Source organism: Lynx rufus, unplaced genomic scaffold, assembly GCF_022079265.1.
Source record: "Lynx rufus isolate CCGP_SWC_20201006 ecotype Redwood Valley unplaced genomic scaffold, mLynRuf1.p SCAF_4, whole genome shotgun sequence".
In the NCBI taxonomy this organism is placed as follows: domain Eukaryota; kingdom Metazoa; phylum Chordata; class Mammalia; order Carnivora; family Felidae; genus Lynx; species Lynx rufus.
In genome coordinates this window covers 94,554,791-94,576,210 of record NW_025814856.1, presented here as the reverse complement: position 1 = coordinate 94,576,210, position 21,420 = coordinate 94,554,791, and the positions used below count along the sequence as shown (strand labels likewise).

The following is a 21,420-nucleotide window of genomic DNA, read 5'->3' as shown; positions in this document are numbered from 1 at the left end:
TAAATAAATAAATTAAAAGTCAATATTTTTGCAGTATTAGAAAGGTTTTTAAACATTTAGAATTAGAATTAGAATGCATATATTACATTTATTCTAAAACTTCAAAATTATTTCATCTTTGTAGTACTGAAAAAGAAGAATTTATCATTTGAAACAAAAGTTATATACTATATACATTTTCATAAAGTTTGTTTTTTCACATTTTCAAAGGCCCCATTTATCTGTAATAGTGTTATATTATTGGCTACTTAATATACACATGCAACAATATAATTCAATAGTCATATAGCTTTTAAAAATGTCTCATTGTATTTTCACATTAAATGGTGAAAGCAATGGTCTTGACAGAGGGTAACTTGAGGAACAAACTGAAAATATGCTATTAATTTCACTAGTGTGCTACAACAGTGTATGGGTGTTTCCCTTTAAAAGTTATCACCCAAGGTAGTTCCTACTAAAAACTAGCAAGGAAATGATTATGAAGAGGGAAAAAATAGAATTAAAATTTTAAAAAGGGAGAGCTCAATTAAGAAGTACAAGATACTAAAATTCACCAAGAAGAGAACACCAGAGAATCATGAGTGATTTACCAAATTGACAGGGTGCAGTAGGAGGGAAAGAGCCAATGATGGGAAAGGTAGCCTCCACTAAATAGAACTTTTATTTTGGCAGTTGCATTCAGCAGTACTTCAGTGGGTATAAGTTTAGAAATGTTATAATTTCAGGATATATAATTACATAATGCATATAATTGTATCTTACCTGCAGTTTTCTATTTTAATAAGGAAGGAACAAATGAAAAAAATGTAGGGCATTCTAATCAAAGTTTGAACAAAATGCAATTTTAATGTGGAGTGTCAGCACTGAAAATTTTTATGAATAATTTGTATGATTATATGTCTCTAGAGTAGATTTATAATTAACCACTTTTCTTAATATCCTTCATGCTTCCAAACTGCTCCCTCATGAATGGTTGAACAGGCAGGAGGACTTCTCAGGGAGAGAAAAAAGGGATGACCAACTCTTCAGGGACTTTTAAGATTCTGCAGGTCCTTAGCCATTCGTTAAAACTGCTATGGTCCTACCCTGCTGGAGTCCCTCACTGCATAGGGTCATATGGACTGCCATAGGTCTCCAGGGTCAGGTCCCAAGCAAGAGCCTCTTGCAAGGTGAGGAACTGTAGATTATCCCACAATCAATAATAAATTTATGACTGTAATATTTTCATATATTTTTGATACCCACAACACACTGTGAAGAATGTCAGTGCCTTTACTGACAAAAGAGGAAGCATCTAGATTGGCATCATGATGGTAATGAATGCATAAGGATGGAGCAGGGGCCATTAGCCTAGTGGTTAAAACCGTAGCCTCGGAAATATGACTGTCTACATATTAAATGCTGGCTCTGGCTCTTACTAACTGTGTGACCTTGGGCAAATTGCTTTTCTGTCCTTCTGTTTTCTCCTATGTAAAATGAGGATATAACAACCTCTGTCATGGAGTTGTAAATATTAGATGGGACAGTACGAGTAAAGTGCTTAGAACAGTGCCTGGCATATTATAATCCCTCAGTGAATATCAGTAAAATCATATACCAGAGAGAGTGGGGACTGGCTAATGTACAACAACATAGATCAGCTGACAAACAACCCCTTGTGTATAAACTTAATACCCTCCCTGTCACTAGAAACAACTGTAAGATTCCCTGGATTGGTACTATAGTAGAAAAATCAGTTTTGGAAGCCAAATATCACGGTCTTCTCCCAAATCAACATATTAATATGCAAATGAAACTGCTCTGTAAAAAGATAAGGAATGAAATCTTTCATAAGGTACATATTATCAGTATGTATTTCATGTCTCCTTTGCATTTCAAATACGTCAGATTCAAGTTGTTTTTTTTTTAATTTGTGTTTGTTCACAAAGCACACTGGTTCATACAATTAATTACATTCTTCAAACCCTATCTTATGAGAAAAATATAGGAATGTTACCATTCACCCTTACCTAGATGCTAATGTCACATGTCCTTTCTTAAAGTTAATGTATGATTATGTGTTTCTATTTCTTAAGCTGGATGACAATTAAAACCTTAAGTAAGCTTCAGGAAAAAAAAAATGCATCCATTCAATTATATTAACACTTAAAATTCTGCTGGTTTGTAAAGTTTTTTTAACATTAGGTTATATCTATATTATTCGCCATAAATATTTTTGCCTGATTATGGAATACAGTTTATTAAAATAACAAGAGTGTTATGGTTGTGTAAAACAAAACATATAAGTTGACCACAAAAATTCATATTGCCAAAATTGATCTCTGTGAAAATTAATTTCAAGAAAGTTCTGCCACTAATTTGATTGAGATCTTACTGTAAGGATTTCAGCCCACGTCAGTTTGACAATGCACTTGCAAATGAACATAAAGGAAGTCATAAAAATAATGGCATGAGCAGAATTCTATATGGCATCAATGAGCACCATTTATCATCACATTACTGTAACCCTCTCTGGTGAGAGATGAGGAACTGCTCCTCCAATACCTTCTTCCAGAAATTGGCTCTTTTCCCAACCTTTTTTAATTCTCTTTAGCTTTCGGCTTATGCATGGAAGGAGTAAAATGATCTTACCCAGAATTACAACTGAGGGCAAAACAAGAGCAAGAACAAAGTTTGGTGGTGTATAAAACCTGTAGTACTCTTCTTCAAAAGCTCGTTTCCATCCGTAAATTAAAACATGGAAAGTACTTATGAGCAGAGCAACGTATCCAAGCGTAGACTTGGGTAGAGGAGGAAGAAAAAGAAACAAAGTATAAGAAGTTATTCAAACTCATAAATTAACCTATCCAGCTACACCCATGTTTATAGTGTGCAAAAACTATTTTATCTTAAATTATTGAGCTACTCTTTGTGCTCTCCTGAATTAAAGAATTTTAATATCTTCATATATTTCATATATATTTATTTATATATTTGCACATCTTATACAAATAAGACCATACTGCATATAGCTTGATACTGTGATTATTTTATATCAAGAACTTTCTCCTCATGTCATTAAACATGAAAAAATTGACCCTAATGTTATGTAATATCCCACTGAATGGATGTGTTACAATTTACTTGACTTTTTTGTTTACTCATTTACTCTGTTTCCAACAGATCATTTACTCTGTTTCCAACTTTCCTCAACTATAAGCCCTTCTCTATATCTTGGTTTATTTTCTTACAACTTGTTTCTAATAGTGGGATTACTGGTGAAAACATCTGGGTTTTCCTTAAGGATACTGATGAAAACTGCCAAACTTCTTTATGAAGGTTATCCACATTTCCACCAGTTGTGTGTATTAAAAAAATATTATGTATGTATGTGTGTGTGTGAATGCTGAAGGGCATTCTCATTCATATACACTCCCCCCCCACACCCTGCCTCACATAAATATACTAGTTGAAAGTAAACATGTAAATATTGAACATGAAAAATATTATAGTATTAGTATATAATATGAATAGCATTTCAAACACGTGGCTTTATTGACCACATTAAATGAAATTTATATTAAGAGTACTTCTGTTAGTTTATAGGTGGAAATCTAAAAGGCCAGCATTCTGGGTTCCCTAAATTATTATGTTTGATTGCTTACTTTGACAAAATGGTCTGTGTAACATTACATCAGTATAACGATGTAATGTCTAACTTCACTGGGAAAGGATCAACTAGCAGAAAATTGTCCTGTTTGGCAGTTACTCATCTCTATTTAATGATAATTTGCATCCGTCTAACACCCTTTATCAGAGGGCCTTCTATCTCTTTTCAGATGTGATTAAGCTAACAATGGGAAAAGTTTTCACATTTTCTTGCCTTCAAAAAGGAAAAGTTAATTTAGACAGGGATATGCCCTTAACTTAAATGAGTTCTTTAGATGAATTGAGCAAATAGGCAAAAACAAAACAAAACAAAATTTAGTGTACTACCCAATGACAGTCATCCACATATTGTGCTATAAACCATTTGGATACAACCAGTCCTGATTTTGTGATAATATAGGTAGGGTCTAAGTTTGAATTACATGTTTTAAAAATAGGCAAATTTATTAAATAACCATTACTGGAGAAGGTGAATTGTTTATTAAAGAACACAGTGCTACTTTGAAAACCCTTTATATGTACTCATATACACATATATACAACTCATATATTAAATACATATACTAACAAGATCCGTAAGGCTGGTTGCTTGTCATAACCCAGCAGCCCAGTTACCTAATTTGCCACTGCTTGTGTTTGTGTGTATACACACACCTTTCTTTTACAATATTCAGACTCACCTTCTCCCCAACTTGAATTCAAATTAATGAGATTTTTCTAGAAAGATCAAGGTGGCTCAAAATGTGAAATAATTATTCACTCATTGGTCTAATAACAAACTGACTTTTGGCACTAAACTTGATCTAAACTTACCCATCCCCACTTTCATTTTTTTTCTTTTTAAAATAACCTTAACCCGTAACATAGTAAGCAGTGCTATCAGAGTCTTCTAGTAGAATCCTGTATTGGTCTTTTACTAACTAAACCCAAATGGTCCTAAGCTGGCTTCCAGCAGTTTTTGTTCCTTGAGCTAGATGTATAAATGCAGCCCCAAAGGCACTCTTTTATAAGAAGCATATTTAAAATTAAACTGTATTTAACACTTAAATTTTATGCCACCCAATCCCTCAACCCACATACCTGAATAAAACTGAATTCCCTCCAGTTTAAAGCGTTGCTCACTGAAGGGATAGAGGTGACTGCCAGGAGGGAGAGTAAGCCAAGGCTCATTATGCCAAAGGAGATATACATTTCAATCCTCCAAACTTCTTCCTCGTTCCAAGAGTTCTCGATATTTGCATGAACCTAATGAGAGCAAATTTGAATTTCTTTTATTTGGCAGAACATTAACTGATTCAGCACAGTTCACTCTTGGCATGAGAATACATATGGATATATTCAAGTTGCATTATTTCAATTTAAGACTATGATGGAGAACCTATTAGTGGATGTTATTGTTCCAGGTGTGGGGAAAAGAGAAGAGGGAGTTAAATAAAAGGAGGACTAAGATTCTCTCTTTCCTTGCATGTGTGTAAGGGGGTGAGTAAATCTACCATCTGCATTATAATTCACCACCATTCCTGGCCTGAAGTCCCAAGACCATGAATGCCAAGTGGTTGGTTCCAAGGTGACATAAAAAACATACTGGCAGTTACAATTAGTTTTGAGGGACTTCTCCAAGTTGGTTTAAACTCGGTTAAATATTTTGGATACATTCTGGTCTTAGATCAAATTAGAACTCAGGAAGAGAATTTCTAAATTATGCCTCTATCTTCCTCTCTCCATGAAGAATATTTATATGTTAATTTATCTCTTTTTTCTTAACTTCTTTTCTTCAGGAAGCTGAGATTTCCATATGGATAAAATCATACCGAACGCAAATATTTATTCTCTTGAATTGCCTCATCAATATACTTTTCCAACTATTCACTTGCCTCACTTGGATATAGTACTTTTCCAAATGTCTTTCCCTTACATTGATAATACATATATAATCAAGTCAGACTTGATTAACTCTGAATATGTGGTATTCTGCACAGGGATTACTTTTAGAATTGTCTATTTACTTAAAAAAAGGTTTATTTACATGTAAACAATATGATTAGAGTATACATATATACTCTAAACCCAAGTTTAGACTCCCAAGGGTTGGACTCCTTGGGTTAAAGCTTTGTTTTAAATAAAATCTGTTTGTGGATAACAGACTCTAACTTAAAACAGTTTAACTTTGTCCAGTTCCAGTTAACCAAACAAACTTGAAATAAAAAAAGAAAAGCTAGTTCTGAGCATGAGGTCCCTGGAACAATCATACCAACATCCCGAAGAAAGCCACAGAGCTCCTCTGTGGAAAAAGGCTCTTGTTTGATACCTTTTTTGACATCTATACAACAATACAGAACAAGGACATACCTCGGTAGGACATACCTACAGCTTACAACCTGGATCTACCTGGCCTCCTGGTTCATTCATTCATCCCACAAATACACTTTGGGAGTGCCTTACTATATGCCAGGCACAGTTCTAGGCATTAGGCATCTATCAGTGAACAAAATGGACAAAGGTCCCTCCCCTCATGAAATAATGTTCTGATAAGAGGAGGCAGACAACAGTAAATATAATCAACAAGGAAAACATAAAGTGTATTAGGAGGTGATAAATGCTATTGAAAAGAGTGAAGGTAGAGCAGAGGAGGAGGGACTGGAGGGAGGAGGAAGAGTCTAGGGGTTGAATCAGAAGCGCATAGCAGAATTTAAAAGGGTGTCCAGGCTCAGCGTCCCTGAGGAGGTGAGATCTGAGCAAACAACTTAACAACCAGTGAGGGAGCTGGTGCAGCAGATAGCAAAGCCTTAGCATTCAGTTAGGGGAAGGGGTATTTTTACAGAGACAATGGCTTCAAGAACATCAATTTACCAAATTTTTTTCAAATAACTTTAGGTTGAAATTGTTGAAACAGGCCTAAGTATCTAGTGCTACAAAGCTGGATCATGATGCCTTGGTTCCTTATAAAACGCAAAAGCTCACATTTGTTTTGGTGCAGTGTCCTTGGCTGTCACAGGTAAATGCTACAGCAGATAACTTCAGTGAAACCCTTTACGTTACATTTGCTCAGTGGGAATTATTGAGGAAAATCATACTTGGCTCCATCATTAAGCTCCTTCCATGAAGCTTTCCCTGAGATTTTCTTGAAGAGCTAAGTGCTATAAAGGTTCACCTGAGTAACTAAAGCTTCACCAAAGTATCTTTTCAGCTTTTTTGATATCAAAAGCCTTACAAGTGTATGTCTCCTGATCTTGGCTTCCTATTCTGTTTTTTATTTTCACTAGTTGTAATTTTGTCGCATATGTTTACTGAGAGATGCCTCATTGTTCCATGGAACATGGCCCATCATAAAACATTAACTCATGTTTAATGCTGAAAACAATCACTGCAATCATAACATCAAAAAAAAATGGAAGAATTGAATCCTTTATTTCTGTTCTTACTCTTCAAAGAAAGGTATAGTAGCAGTTTTTATCCTAAATGATTTTGGATCAGCCATGTAATTCTTAAACAGAAACACTGTGTGAAGAATAATTCTTTCCCCTCCCTAAATATACCAAAATTTCTATTATAAGATGTGTAAAAGCTCACACTACTTTAAATCTTACATTTTACAGATATACTGATAAGGTATTTTACTAGTATCCAGTAAATAATGAGCACATTCCATACCTGCTGATAAGCCATGTTGAGAAACAAGTATCTCTCTGACCTTCTCATTGGTAAGCAGAGGCTGTAGGCAACATGGACCGAAGCGAAGAAAAAACTTAGTAATCCAAGCTGTTTTCTACACTGTAACCAGGTCTCCAACCAAGGTGGAAATTTCCTATATTTGGTGCCGTAATAAAGCTGATACGCAGCTGCCAGGAGACCTGCTAGGTATACCAGGGACAGCAAAGTAATGGCAACTATGGGCAAGGTTTTATTCACAATCTCAATAGGAATCTTGTAAAAGTCACTCTGCTGGTTTCTAGCATATGGGTGTATCACATCTCTGACAAAGGAATAAAGAAAGAAAAACGTGGCTAGACTTATGGCTACCACCACTGGCCCTCTCCAGAGAGTAAATAGTCGCAGGGGTAAATTTTCAATCTCCCTGGCTGATGATAATGATCCCAAGTCAACAGGAATGAAATTCAGCTGACGGGCAAGTTCAATAACCTGTTGTCGAGCTTGAATATTGTTGCTGCATATATAGACCTGCGGCAAAAACAAAAGACTCATCATTACTATTGTTTGTAAAAATGGTGACAGTGACGATCGCATGCTCCACTTCACCCATGGAATGTCATTTGTGACGACCTTGAGGGATGCAAAAAGTTAAGGAGGTAAAGCATTTATTAACATATTTGTCTATTTATTAATAGGTTAAAACTGTCATAGAAACAACAAAGTCCTTGCTACCTGTGATGACCTGAAAATAAAATGCAGAACAATCCTGCTAGAGCCTGGGATCGGGAAGTCCTCACGGGAAGAAAGCCAGGAGGAAAGAAAGGTTTCTAGACCATGTGTTTCGGCAGCAGTGGCACGGTAAGGTTGAGGTGGAGTTTGGGCTGCTGGCCCTCTCCTGCCCACTCCAGCTCTCACTCTCACAGGTATCAGGGTGGGGTTGGCTTCCTGGACTTTCGAGGACAATATACAGTTCTAGGACTGTAGCGATTCTGTCTAGTAGAGGGATTACAAGTACTGTCCTTTATAGATATTCAGCAAGAGAGAAGATGGGCATGAACTCTGGGTGGTTGAATTTGCAATTAAAATCTCTAACTTATGTCACAATGACATACTATTTATAAAATTTATCTTTGTTTTAGAAACTGATTGACCAAGTATCTGAAGAACCATGAATCTCAAGTTATTATTATTATTATATTACTTCACTGGTCAGAATATGAAATTCTTTCATCTGTAAATAGTGATACTATACCTATGTGGGGGAAAAATGGTATTATAAGGTTTAGTTAATTTAAATAGTAAAGCAACTGCCATTTTCTAACACTAAGATGTTACCTCTATATAACATAATGACGTGATGGCTTGGGGGGTGAAGGTGGACTTTCAAACTACACAAACCTCTTAGGTAAATTACTGTAATTGAGAATTCAACAAGTATTTGTGAATTGTCACCAATTCACTGCTGAAGTGAGCCAGTATAACTTACGGGGAGGTCATCTTACTCAGGGCTAGAAAAATATTGCTATAAAATCTCTGGGTAATGTTTGGGGAAAACAAATCCCTAAATATATCCCTGAAGATGTTTATATAAGGTCTCTGGAACAGACCACACTAAAATATTTGCATGCTAAAATTTGCATTATGCTAATAATGTAGAGCTCTTCCAATTATTAATTCTACTTAACATTAACCAGAGGAGTAACAGACTCTATACTATTATACAAATGTTCACAAATTTCTAAAATGGAGTGGGGAAGAATACATATTCCAAAGAAATAAGGAAAAGCATTCTAAGGTAATTTATTACAGTTTTGACAATGGTGACTTTTTTTTTTTTTTTTACTTCTTGTTAAAAAACCCTAAAGTAATAAAATTTAATTATAGATATAACCTATAAACTATAACATTTATTTAAATTTAAATAAATTTAAAATTTATTTAATTTATAAACCTAAACGTATAAATCCAACTTTTGTAATAAAGGCAGAGGGCCAAGAAATACAAACAAAACTATTTCTGTAACTCACTTTAAATTTAATTATTTGTTCCACAGTTGTTGTTAATGAATTAAAATTATCAAGGGGTGCCTGGGTGGCTCAGTTGGTTAAACATCCGACTGTTGATTTCAGCTCAGGTCATGATCTCACAGTTCATGAATTCAAGCCCCACACTGGGCTCTGTGCTGACAGAGCCTCTCTGCTCCTCCTCTCTCTCTGCTCCTCCCTTGCTTGCTCTCTCTCTCTCTCTCAAAATAAATGAATAAATAACAATTATCACAATTATGGGCAAAGATTAAATTTAGGTTTAAATTTAAATTTGGTATGTATCCATTCCTAAACTTTGATAGATATACAAAAGAAAAAAGGATTTAGAAATGACCTTTGGAAAGCTGGAAAGTATATAATCTTTTCCAACTCTTCCAAATCAAAGACCTGAAAGTGAATGGTTATCATGACTGGATATGCATGCAGTGGTATAATACTTGAATTTATTTCTTAAGGCATTTAATCTAAGGCATAAACTGTCTTTATCGACAAAAATAATAAAAGTCTTTTACCACCATGCTTAACTATGATGCATGACTACACCTTTAAAAGATTTTTAAGGTGCACTATTTTACACGTTTACTTCTAAAGGTTCTCATTCCATATAGGCATTGATGGAGCTCCCCATCTGCTTTATTCTCAGGTTGAACTAGATTGAACCCATATACTAAAAAAGAACCTAAGAAATCCAGCCTGCCTCTCCACACAGATTAAAATTTACACTTTAAATAAAATGGGCTGCACTATTTTAAATTCTATGAAGAATCTATGTAAAGTAAAAAGGTACTACTAAAGAATTCTTCTTGAGGATCCTACTAAATAGTGTTTCATATGCAGATGGAATCCTGTTATCAAACAGCTGCCAGGAAGGAGAAGGGAGGAAGAAAGTTTGGGAGATAGAGGAAGAAAAAAGATATGTTTGTTATTGTTTCTGTTTTTGTGGAAGCCAGGAGAGACTCAAGGCAATGTGGCCCATTATTCATCAGCCAACTTTGCCTTTCCCTGAATTAGCTGGTGACAGGAAAAGTCAAGTGACAGGAAAATCCAAGTAATTTTCTTAGCTTTCCACATTATTTTATAGGGGTAGAAATGTACCCTTACAAGGTCAGGACATGATTTTTCAGATGCTCCTATACAGTTTTCAAAATGATAATCCTTGGAGAGTCAGAATTTGCTTTTTAGAAGTATGACATTTTTTTCACCACTTAAATTAGGGATTAGGAGGTACAAACTTCTAGTTATAGAATAATTAAGTCATGGAGATGAAAGTAGAGATAGGGAACATAGTCGATAGTATGGTACTAATGTGTGGTGACAGATGGTGACTGCACTTCTCGTGGTGAGCACTGAGTAATGTACTGAATTGTCAGATCACCATGTTGTACACCTGAAACTAACAGAACACTGTATGTCAACTATACTTCAATAATTAAAACAAAGAAAAGAAAATTTAAAAACAAATTAAAAAAAACCACAAAAAACACATACCTGCCGGCTGGCATCCTTAGGTCCTAACTGAAGTGCCCAAGCTGAGACAACATTAAAGCCTTTGACAATCAGGGAATCTGGGAATAATGAAGCCAAATATTCAGCGTTGGATTCTGGATACTGATTTATCCTCATGTTATTGCTCACATCAATCAGGATTTTACCCACAAGCAGATGTCTCAGGTCCCACAGGGAGGTGTAATGTTCTCTATGTATAGCAATAAATATTATATTTGTTTTTGTCAGAGCATCTTCATGATGAGTGACATCTACCACATGAGGAAAAAATTCGGAAGCAAACTTAGGATTTCTACTTCCTATAACCACATGATAGCCACATCTAATAAGTCGAATCGTCAGCGATTTGGCAAAATCCCCACTTCCAATGACACCCACGGTGACCTTCCTTGCATCTTTGATACCATTGATGCCATTAGGCAAAAAAGTTTCACTAAGGTTCTTAGGGCTTCCCATCATAGAGATCGATTCCATGATACAGGCTCTTTCAAGATCACCAGAGATATCCTAGGGGAGAGAAAATAAAATCTTCATCAATTACTTATGACCAAATATTCAAACACTTCTAGACATTAAAATACTACCTCTCATTTCTAGAGGTGAAATATTTTGGCAAGGTGTATAAAACCTAGAACCCAGCAAGACACAATTTGTAAGCTAAAAAAGGATGTCAAAGTAGAAAAATGAACTGTCACAAAGTTGATATGCTAAAGTGTGGCTTCTAAATTTTTAATGGACACATGAATCACCCAAGAATCTTATTAAAATGCAGATTCTGACTCAGTAGGTCTGGAGTGAGGCCCAAGATTCTCCATTTCTAACAAGGTGATGCTGATGCTGCTGGTCTGCTGACCCCTCGTTGAGCAGCAAGACACCATGGCACAAAAGGAACCAGACTGAAGTTTTCACCTAGAAACATGGTTCTAACAAGTCTGATTCCCCAGTTTGGCAACAGATCAGAGGGAACCAATCAGAAATGCCACTAGAGGTAGAGGGGACCGTGCTGGCATGTGACAGCTCACATGACAACAGAAGACAAAAAAGCCACAAAAAACTATTTAAACTAAAACTGGCTAGAATCATTTAGGATGGAGTCTATCAATGATCCTATACACCTCCACAGCTAATGAGTGACTTTATTCTTATATGAGAGATAAATCAGCTAATAAAAAATGAACCCCTGCATTTAAATAAGAGTTAAAGAAAAACAGGCTTTAAAATATAACAAAGGATTCCACTGACTTCTGTCATTCACCCTATATCCTATACTTTACTGAGAAAGACAGCTTTCCGATGAAAACGGGGTTAGTAATGTGTTTATGGTCTTAAATTACACAATACTTATGAAATCTTTTTCTTCCCCTTTTATTTGTTGGCTTCACAGAATAGGATGCCGTTTATTTTCCCTGAAAAAATTTATCAAATTCTTTTTTACTTAAGTGAGTAACATAATGACTTGCTCAAGAAGACACATCAGATGGCCATGAATCAGTGTCACTGCTGGATCTGAACAAAAAACACTCTTCCACTCCATCCCCATTGCGCAATGTCTTTTATGCTTACAGCAGATGTAAGCACCACAGAGGATTTAATGGATTTTACAGGAACAGGTAGAATGCTTCAAAAAACATGTTTTTGGGGTTTTAATTAAATGACATTTGAAATGTAGAAGAAAGCCAGAAAAACTCAACTTCTTACCCTAGAAATGGATCACAATGACTCAAAAAACCTGTAAGTTAATCTTCAGAAAAACAATAATAATATTGCCTAATACTCACATAACACATTCTATCTGCCAACTGTGCTTTTTTTTATTCACTGACCGAACCCTGCAACCACTCTGTGAGACAGGTGCTAATGTTGCCATGCCCACTGTGAACAGGAGGCACCAGACATGCAGTAGATGACTAATTTGTCCAAGGTGAAAGGTGAGAAAGTCAGGGAGCCATGATTAGAACCCATGCAGTCCAGCTAAGGCATGTTGTCACTTTGGTGCATGTCAAGAATTTAAGAGAGGGCTTTTTCTTTGAGTGGGGGGTGACATGGAACAGTTAGTTATGGTTGTGCTCAACCACGGAGTAGTATATTCTCCTTCTCTGGCCGTGGTTTGCTCCTCAGCATTAGCTAGTGATCTTAATGTCTAACTCAGATCCTGGGAAGGGAGAAAACTCCCTATTTTTGAATCTATTACACGTTTCCTTTCACACTTTTCAAGATAGAAGGGGGTGGTAATTATCTGCTTCCCATGCACTCAGAAGGCCAGGCAGAGGTCAGAGGCACCAGAGTAATACAAACCATCAACATCCTCTTGGAGAAATCATGGGCTATCTTGGGAATCAAGAGCAGTTAAAAAAAAAAAAACAGATATAATTAAATCAATGGTCATTTCATTCAACAATGCAAGGTGAACTGGCCAACTTGACCCTAATCGTATATGTTACCTAAGGGGGAAAGAGTTATTAGACTCACACATAGGAACCCAGGTGTCTTGTTTCCCAGTCCTGAGTTCTTCTGAGTAGAGATTGTGACATCTCCTAAATACGAAAACTGCCCCACTGGCGTGACCTGAGGTTTGCTGACTCTGCTTGGTGCTATGGGAGTAGTAGGGGATCCCAGCACTTGAGTAAATGAAGATGCAGGATTCCAATCTCAGAGCTGCTTCTTCCCACACGGGAGAATGGCCTGCTAAAGCAGTGGTTCTCAGCTCTTGCTGCACACTGACATGACCTGAGGAGCTTTCAAACCCAGCGACACCCAGTCACCTCCACCACTCCACCCATTTTTGTTTAACTGGTCTGCAGTCCAGCTTGGGCATCAGGATTTGTTTCTTTGTTTCTGGAGATCATCAAGTGTTTTAATTAAATGCAGCCACGCTTGAAAACAACCCTACTAAAAGATTCAGGATTGAAGCTAATACTTAAATTTGGTATTTAGAAAGAACAAATGTGGCTTTTTGATCCTCAATTATGCTCGTTTTTACACTGTTGTTCGTAATAATGAAAAGTAACACTAGCAAGAGAGTAACGGTTGCCCTCTGGAGCAGAGGAAGCTGAGGAAATGCACGCTGTCCTTTCCCCTCTCCTTCTTGGGCAGGAGCAGAATCAGAAGGTCCACTCACTATTTTGCAATTTCCCTTTTTCCACTTTCTGGAAAGGGCAGTACTGCTCTTTAAACTGTCATCCCACTGCCCGGCATACTTTGTTCCTGTTGTTTCATCACATTCAACATTCGGAATGGTCAGTGATGGTATCTTTTCTTTCTGTCTGCAAAGGGACTCCTCAACTCTCCAGGCATCAGGGGTTCTGCTGATTGGAGCAAATGGGAGTTACTGACTTGCTCTGGAATAATGTCTATCAAACTTTAATGTGAATATGATCACCTGAGATCTTGTTAAAATGCACTAGGTCTGGTGTGAGGCTCAAGATTCTGTGTTTCTCCCAAGCTCCTGGGTGATGGCCCTGGTCCTTGTAGTTCATGGGCTATAATTTGATTAGCAAGGTCCTGGAGTCTCTCTACCTTCTCAGATCAAAGAATTGAGAAGACTATGTCATTTATGGAAAGTTTTGTTTATGTGGTGTTGAGGAGAAAAGACAGGCTGAGGCCTCCGAAATCACCTTGTTTCCTGAGTCTCAGTTTCCTTTGTTAAATGGAAAACAAAGAGGTTGTACTTCACTCCTGCAGTCCAATACTAAAATCCTTTTGTCTCCAAGTCTTAAGGCTATATAATAATAGTTATATCACTACTTTATATTTCACACTGTGACACTTCAACTTTATGAGCTCGATTTAAGTGTGATGCAAGTAGCACATGGGTGGGTTCCTTGAAATTTCAAGGTCACAGTTTTTCTTGAATGGCCATTCAACTTGCTGTTTGCATTTAATACTTGAAGTGTATTTACCATCAAGGTAAAAGAATTGGATTATACTCAGCTATGTGGCCTCCCTCCTAAGATTTTGTTTAGAAGAGTTTCCTTGACATTCCTCTGGCTGAATGGCAGCTGTTATGCTACATAAATAGAACCTAATTTGTTTCACATATAAACATCTAGGGCATTCATTATTGATGACAGTAACTCTGAAAATGCTGACTTCAGATATCTTGATAACATTCACAACCTGATGATTTAGATATGCTGCCAAGAAAATGTAATCCCCCAGGGCCATGATGTAGGTGTATTTTTGACTTTGCAAGGCCACATCTGAACCTTTCTTCTCCTCTCCTGCGAACACTCGGCTCCACTGAGGCTCGTGGCACCTCATAAAACTTTCTTATAAGCACTGCTTTTATCTACTGACTTCTAGCTTATTCTTTATCACTAGTGCCTTTGGCCCCCAATACATACACAGTCTTCCTCTCTACACCAACAGTGGTCATCCTTCTCCAGTATGTCATCATTCAAATGGATAAACCATTCAACCTCATGGCCTCTTGTTTCTGTCACTTATTCATCAAAAATAATGAATCTCTGCCTCCACCCCACTCAGTCACTCATTTTCTGAGCCTTCCAAAAATCCTAGTCAAATATTCAAAGTGATAATTCTAGACAGCAGAAGAAATCTGATGCATTGACCCACTGTTTTATCACTCTCCTTCGACCTCCTCCTGGTTTCTCTTTACCCATCCTAAATTCCAAAGGATATAATTATTGTCACTTGCTTAAAAAGATTAACTCTTGTTAAGGACTAAATGTTTGTATCCCTCCCCGCCCAAATTCTTATGTTGAAATGCTAACAATGGGAAGGTATCAGATGGTCTGGATTTTATAAGGTGATTAGGTCATGAGGGTAGAACCCTCTTGAATGGAATTAATGCCCTTATAAAATAGACCTCAGAAAACTCTTTCTCTCCTTCTGCCATATGAGGACAACAAGATGATAGTCCATGAACCAGGAAGTGGTACCTGAATCTGTTCTGTAAATAAGAATGCAATAAATATTCTTGGGGCACCTGGGTGGCTCAGTCAGTTAAGCATCTGGCTCTTGATCTCAGCTCAGGTCTTGGTCTCAGGGTCATAGGTTCAAGCCCTGTGTTGGGCTCCATGCTGGGCATGGAGACCACTTAAAAAAAAAAAAAGAATGCAATAAATAATCCTTGTTGAATGTATCAAAAAAAAAAAAAATGTGAGGTCCAGGGGCACCTGGGTGGCTCAGTCGGTTAAGTGTCTGACTTCAGCTCAGGTCATGATTTCGTGGTCCGTGAGTTCGAGCCCCGCGTCAGGCTCTGTGCTGACAGCTCAAAGCCTGGAACCTGCTTCAGATTCTGTGTCTCCCTCTCTCTCTGCCCCTCCCCCACTCACAGTCTGTCTGTCTCTCAAAAATGAATAAACGTTAAAAAAACAAAACAAAACGTGAGGACCTTCAGAGATGTAAAAAGTCTATAGGTAAGATCCCTCTCTTTGCTGATCAAGACATGGTAGCCCAAAGTGAGTAAGTGATATGCCAGTGTCATGGTCACTGGCTGAGCACAGAAAAAACATCCTGATGTTGATTGTCCTGATTGTGTCCTTTATTGAAACCTCAGTCCTAGTCTTTCAAACTGGTGTACCCTCTTTCTCACCTTTCTTATTACCCTTTCTTTAAAAATGTAGTTGCCTTCGTCTGTGCCTTTTCAGTATTAAAATATAATTATGCTCATTCATTACAAGTATTATTTTCCATGTCTCCAGTAAAATAAAAAGTGACTTGAATACAGTTTTTCGTTCCCTTTTTGCACAATTAGCTCAATTTATCATTGTTTATAAAAGTGTCTCAACCTCTTACCCCCTCTGAAAGACGACTAGCTAAGAAAAAGAAATTGCAAACCATTTCTAAATACCCTGCAAAATATCTAGGATGGGTATTTTTCTTCTGTAAATAGCTTTTAATCTATGAAACAACAGAGGGGGAAATGCTGAGTAAAAAAAACAAAACAAAACAAAAAACACTTCCTGAAAGAAAAAATAAATACAGCAGATCAGCACAACAAAGAAATAATAAAGGTGGTAAGAGTGTGTGGGGGTGGAGTTGCGTGAGATGGGGTGGAGGAGGTGGTTTGGAGAGAATTTTCAGGGTTCCCAGTAGTGGAGCTGCTACCAGGACTCAATCTAATCAGGCTTGAGGGTGGGTGAAGAGGCAGGAGTTCAAATTCAAATTCTGCTTCTCCCAATTTCACCCGCAGTGATGAGTGATAATAACCATGGCTCGGGATAAGTTTTTCCATCTAAAAAATGAACTGCCTGAGGAGTAAAAACTGACACCAATCCTTCTCCAAGGGGTGGGGAAGATAATAAATGGAAATCTCTGGACAAAATTCTCTTTATCTCTCTGCTCTATTTTAAGAGCAAGATTTTTAGGGCATAATTTTCAACAAGTTTTGGCTGAGGCTGAACACAAGGCTGAAAGACGATTTAGGACACTCAAAGAAGCAGCCAATTACCTCCTAACACATAATGGCCTAAACACCCCACGGATGCATAATTGGCTAATAAACAGAATGACTACTAGAAATACTTTTTCGCAAAGCAGCGCCGCGTGATACTCAGTGAGATGCGCTACATGAACCCAAAGTGGTAGGTAGACGATCAGGAAGGCTAAGGTAACCTGCTCGTCCTTTCCCTTTGGGGCACATCCTACCTGGGACGATGTCTCTCCTGGCCTTTCTCCTGGGCCCAACCTCAGGACTTTCTGGGAGCTCGTGGAAGACCAAGAGGAGTACAGGGCGGAATAGGTGGAACAGACACCCTTCTCCACCCTTCCCACTCCTGACCTCGAGATGCCAAGAGATCAGGACTGACGCCCGCAGAGGGCGCGGAATCCGGGGAGGACGGACGCAGCGCGTGGCGCCGACTGCATCTTGACCCTCAACTCCGCCGCCACCACCTGGTCTCGCGCTCCTACCCGACCCGCTCACCTCTCCGCCTCCCGCGCCGGGCAGGGACGAGCCTGGCAGCTCTGCGGACAAGGCGCCGACACCCCAGGGGCTCGTCCGAGCTCTAGGGCCTAGGGACCGCGCCTCCGACCGGCGGCTGCAGGGTGGCTGCCGCGGCAGTCGCGCTCCGGCGGCTTCCCCGCCTCCCCGAGCTGGATCGCGTATTGCCGGAGAGGAGGAGGACGAAGGAGGCGCGCAGAGGCCGGCCTCGCAGTGACGCGCCGCTAGGGGCTGCGCGCGGGGAGGGCGCTGAGCGGGCCGGGAACGCGAACTGGAGGGCCCAGCGGGCGGAGGTGTGGAGCCGTGCGGCGTCTGGAGGAGCCGGGGAGCTCGGCGGGGTCAGGAGAGGGCGCGGAGAGAGCTGGGGAGGACGGAGAGAGAGCGCCGACCCAGGCAAGCAGTGCCGCGGGGAGCCCGGCTGCCTCGCTCCAGCTTTGAGTATCCCCTGGACTGGGAGCTGCTGAGTATCCGCCTCTCGCCTGCGGCCCCCACCCTGCCCTCGGTCTCCGCAAGGCTCCCCCTCGATTCCTTTAGAAAAAGCTCTAGAAAAATCAAGCCCACTTTTCTACTCCACTGCTTTTGTGCTGCGTAGTCTCCTTTCCACTCTAGACTTTGCTTTTTATTACGCCGTGCACCACCCCCTCCCCGTTCCCTCTTCCATACTCTCAGTTCCTGACAAGTCTCCAAGAAACTGCGCTTTATTTCCTCTGCGTGTTCCTTCTCTCACTTTACCCACCCAAACCGTCTTTTGTCTGGATTGTGTCCTTGTAATAAAATGTTTAGAAATGCCCTTTCATGAACCATATTTAAAAACTCCCTCAGATAGAAGGATCCTCACAGCCTGCGGAATGCAGATTAGTCTGTTGACTTTGACCTTTACTGTAGCTGGTGCCGAGCTAGCTGTGGAGTTGGGGAACAGAGGGGTTAGACAGGGAGTCAGGAGAACTGTGTTCCTGGGAAAGCCACTTAACTCTTGGGGCCTCAATGGCCTTGAATGCCCAGGGAATCTCTGAGCTGTAAGGACTCTTTTGGCTTTGGGATTCTGTAAATTTTCTCCCTGCAGATTACCTAGTCAGGACTCCTTTATCTTTTGCAAGAGATCGTTATTTTCACAATTAAAATCAATTTGGGAAAATTCTCAAATTTGGGTAACTTTTTTTTCATACGTTAATTCTCATTTCAGCAAATTAAGTTTAAAAATGATCTCTCCTGGTGGTTTATTAACCGGAGGTGGGGGGGAACCGAGAAGGGGGTCTCTGATCGATCATTGGACAACTGCACTTTCCCCTCTGTAGTCCATTCACAGATTAACCTTTGCAAATGCTGGTTTGGAAATACATTCTTTGTTTGACTTGACATTTGCCCGTCCCCTACCGCCAAATATTATTAAGGTTTAAAGTTTAGGCATAAGCTAAGCTTTTAGTGATGTTGGGGTATTGACAGCTGGTGAAATTCTTTCCATTTTGGTGACTGGAAAAAAAAAAAAGTTAAATTTTATACCAATTTTTATTATTTTGCTTCAATTGTACTCTCAATGAAATTAGCATTTTTTAGCACTCTGGAGGACAAGGGGAGGAAATTCATGAATCTTAGTTGTTAATGAAAAGCATGCAACTTCCTCATGTGTTTTTTTAGAAAAAACAATAGCATTATAAACTTTCACAAAGGGTTATTTAAAAATGAAGCATTTTCTAACTATCCTAAAACTGTTAATTATTGTGCAAAACATGTAGGTAAACCATATATTTTATTATTATTATTATTAATTATTTATCCTTAAAGATTTTATTGTTTTAAGTAATCTCTATGCCCAACCTGGGGCTCAAACTCACAACCCCAAGATCGAGAGTCATATGCTCTACCAACTAAACCAGCCAGGCACCCCTAAACCATGTATTTTAAGTATTTTTAAAAGCTATCTTAACATTGGACTATCCCCCTCCCACCCAAAGGTCAAGTTATATGCAAAATCACTTAAAAGAGAATCAGTCAATAATTTGCAATTGCCAGAAGGAATATCTGCTTTTCATATTTGAACTATTAAATATCCCTGATGGAAAATCTCATGTTGCCAATTGTGTCCCCCAAAATTGTTGGCATTGATGCAAAGCATGATTCCTTTCAGCTTATTCCAGGGTAACTGAAATTTTTACTACTGTTTTTCAGTTGGAGTTTTAGAATATAAAAATTATTTTGCAAGATTTTTCCAGGTCATGATGTGCTCTCTGAGAAATCTCTACAGTTCCCTGAAGTAGTAATTGATTCCACTCAAGTGCAGCAATAATTTTATTAAATGAATCTCTAGTGGCCTAGAGGTGTTAACACAAGTTTTTTTGAAGTTATTACACAATTGAGTAACTTTAGAATGGTAGTTCTTAAGATGTGTAACCATGCACTGGTTCCTCAAGATGCTCTGCCAGTAATTCATTCACTACAAAAATATTTATTGAACTCCTACTATATCCCCTGGCTGCGGCACTAGAAACAATGAAGAACACAGATAAAATTATCTGTCCTGTTAGAATTTATAGTTTGGTGGGGAAGCTAAATTAGTAAACAAATGCAAATAAGATTTATACAAATTGATTTATGCAAGTAAAGTAATATAAATCATGATAAAAACAACAGACTTTGAGATAAATAATAAAAAGAACTTTTTCATTTTCGTGATTCACAAAGCGTATTATGTATTAGAGGCTCAGAATTTCTACTGTAAAGACTTACTTAATCTATTTTCCACAAATTCCCAAATTTATTTTGAGCACTGAAACTTTGTGAGGAATGCTTCTTCATAAAATAGAACCATTTTTTGTGAAACTGCTTTTTTGAAACCAAAGGATCCAATGAACATACTTTTTTTGTCAGTGCACATACATATATTTTAATAGATTTATAAATATACATACCATCTGTTTAAAATAGATTTAGTTTGAAGACAAAATTATATAGAAACATAAGTACATTTGTATATTTCAATAGATTTATAAAAATATATTTTATGGATATTGTCTGAGGAAAAAACGACAGAATATTTCTAAATCTATTAAAGTATATGAATATGCATCTGTATTAAAAGGTATTTTGTAGAATGTATTTCCATATATAAACATGGTCTAGATAGTTATAATTCTTAATCACTATATAGTTCATTATATTGCATAAAGCCCTACTTGGGACTTGATCTCAGGACCCTAGGGTCATGACCCTAGCCAAAATCAAGATTTGGACACTCAACCAGGCGTCCCTGGGAATATTTCTTTATTAAACATTTAAAATGCATATTTTAAGGGATGCCTGGGTGGCTCAGTCAGTTAAGCATCTGACTTCAGCTCAGGTCATGATCTCACAGCTTGTGGGTTCAAGCCCCACATTGGGGCTCTGTGCTGACAGCTCAGAGCCTGGAGCCTGCTTCAGATTCTGTCTTCCAATCTCTCTCTGCCCCTCCCCCACTCATATACTCTCTCTCTCTCTCTCTCTCTCTCTCTCTCAAAAAAATAAACATTAAAAAAATGTTTTAAATGCATATTTTAAAATCATTTTTATTGTTTTATCATGATAAGTGTATGCTTTAATTCCCATCCCCTGTTTCTCCACACACATTTAAAAATGTGTTTTTTTAAAGACTTTTTAAGGTAATCTCTACACCCTATATGCAGCTTGAAT

At 38.2% G+C, this 21,420-nt stretch overlaps 1 protein-coding gene across 1 annotated transcript; it reads right to left on the bottom strand.

Moving 5' to 3' along the window:
* Positions 1–1,869: 1,869 nt before the first annotated feature.
* STEAP2 (STEAP2 metalloreductase) lies at positions 1,870–11,324 on the bottom strand. The gene is made up of 4 exons (XM_047096894.1): positions 10,833–11,324; positions 7,300–7,827; positions 4,729–4,893; positions 1,870–2,779 (listed from the first exon to the last, which is right to left on the bottom strand). The coding sequence occupies exons 1-4, from the start codon at positions 11,322–11,324 to the stop codon at positions 2,492–2,494; spliced, it is 1,473 nt and encodes a 490-aa protein (XP_046952850.1). The 3' UTR covers positions 1,870–2,491.
* Between the last annotated feature and the right edge of the window lie 10,096 nt (positions 11,325–21,420).

What these genes read in the sequence shown, in the direction of transcription:
- STEAP2 (XM_047096894.1), bottom strand. Translation starts at nt 11,324, where the DNA reads ATGGAATCGATCTCTATGATGGGAAGCCCTAAGAACCTTAGTGAAACT. An exon ending in CTAAGGATGCCAGCCGGCAG is followed by an intron (nt 7,828 to 10,832) that starts GTATGTGTTTTT and finishes TTTTTGCCGCAG; the next exon opens with GTCTATATATGCAGCAACAA. An exon ending in TCAACATGGCTTATCAGCAG is followed by an intron (nt 4,894 to 7,299) that starts GTATGGAATGTG and finishes TGCTCTCATTAG; the next exon opens with GTTCATGCAAATATCGAGAA.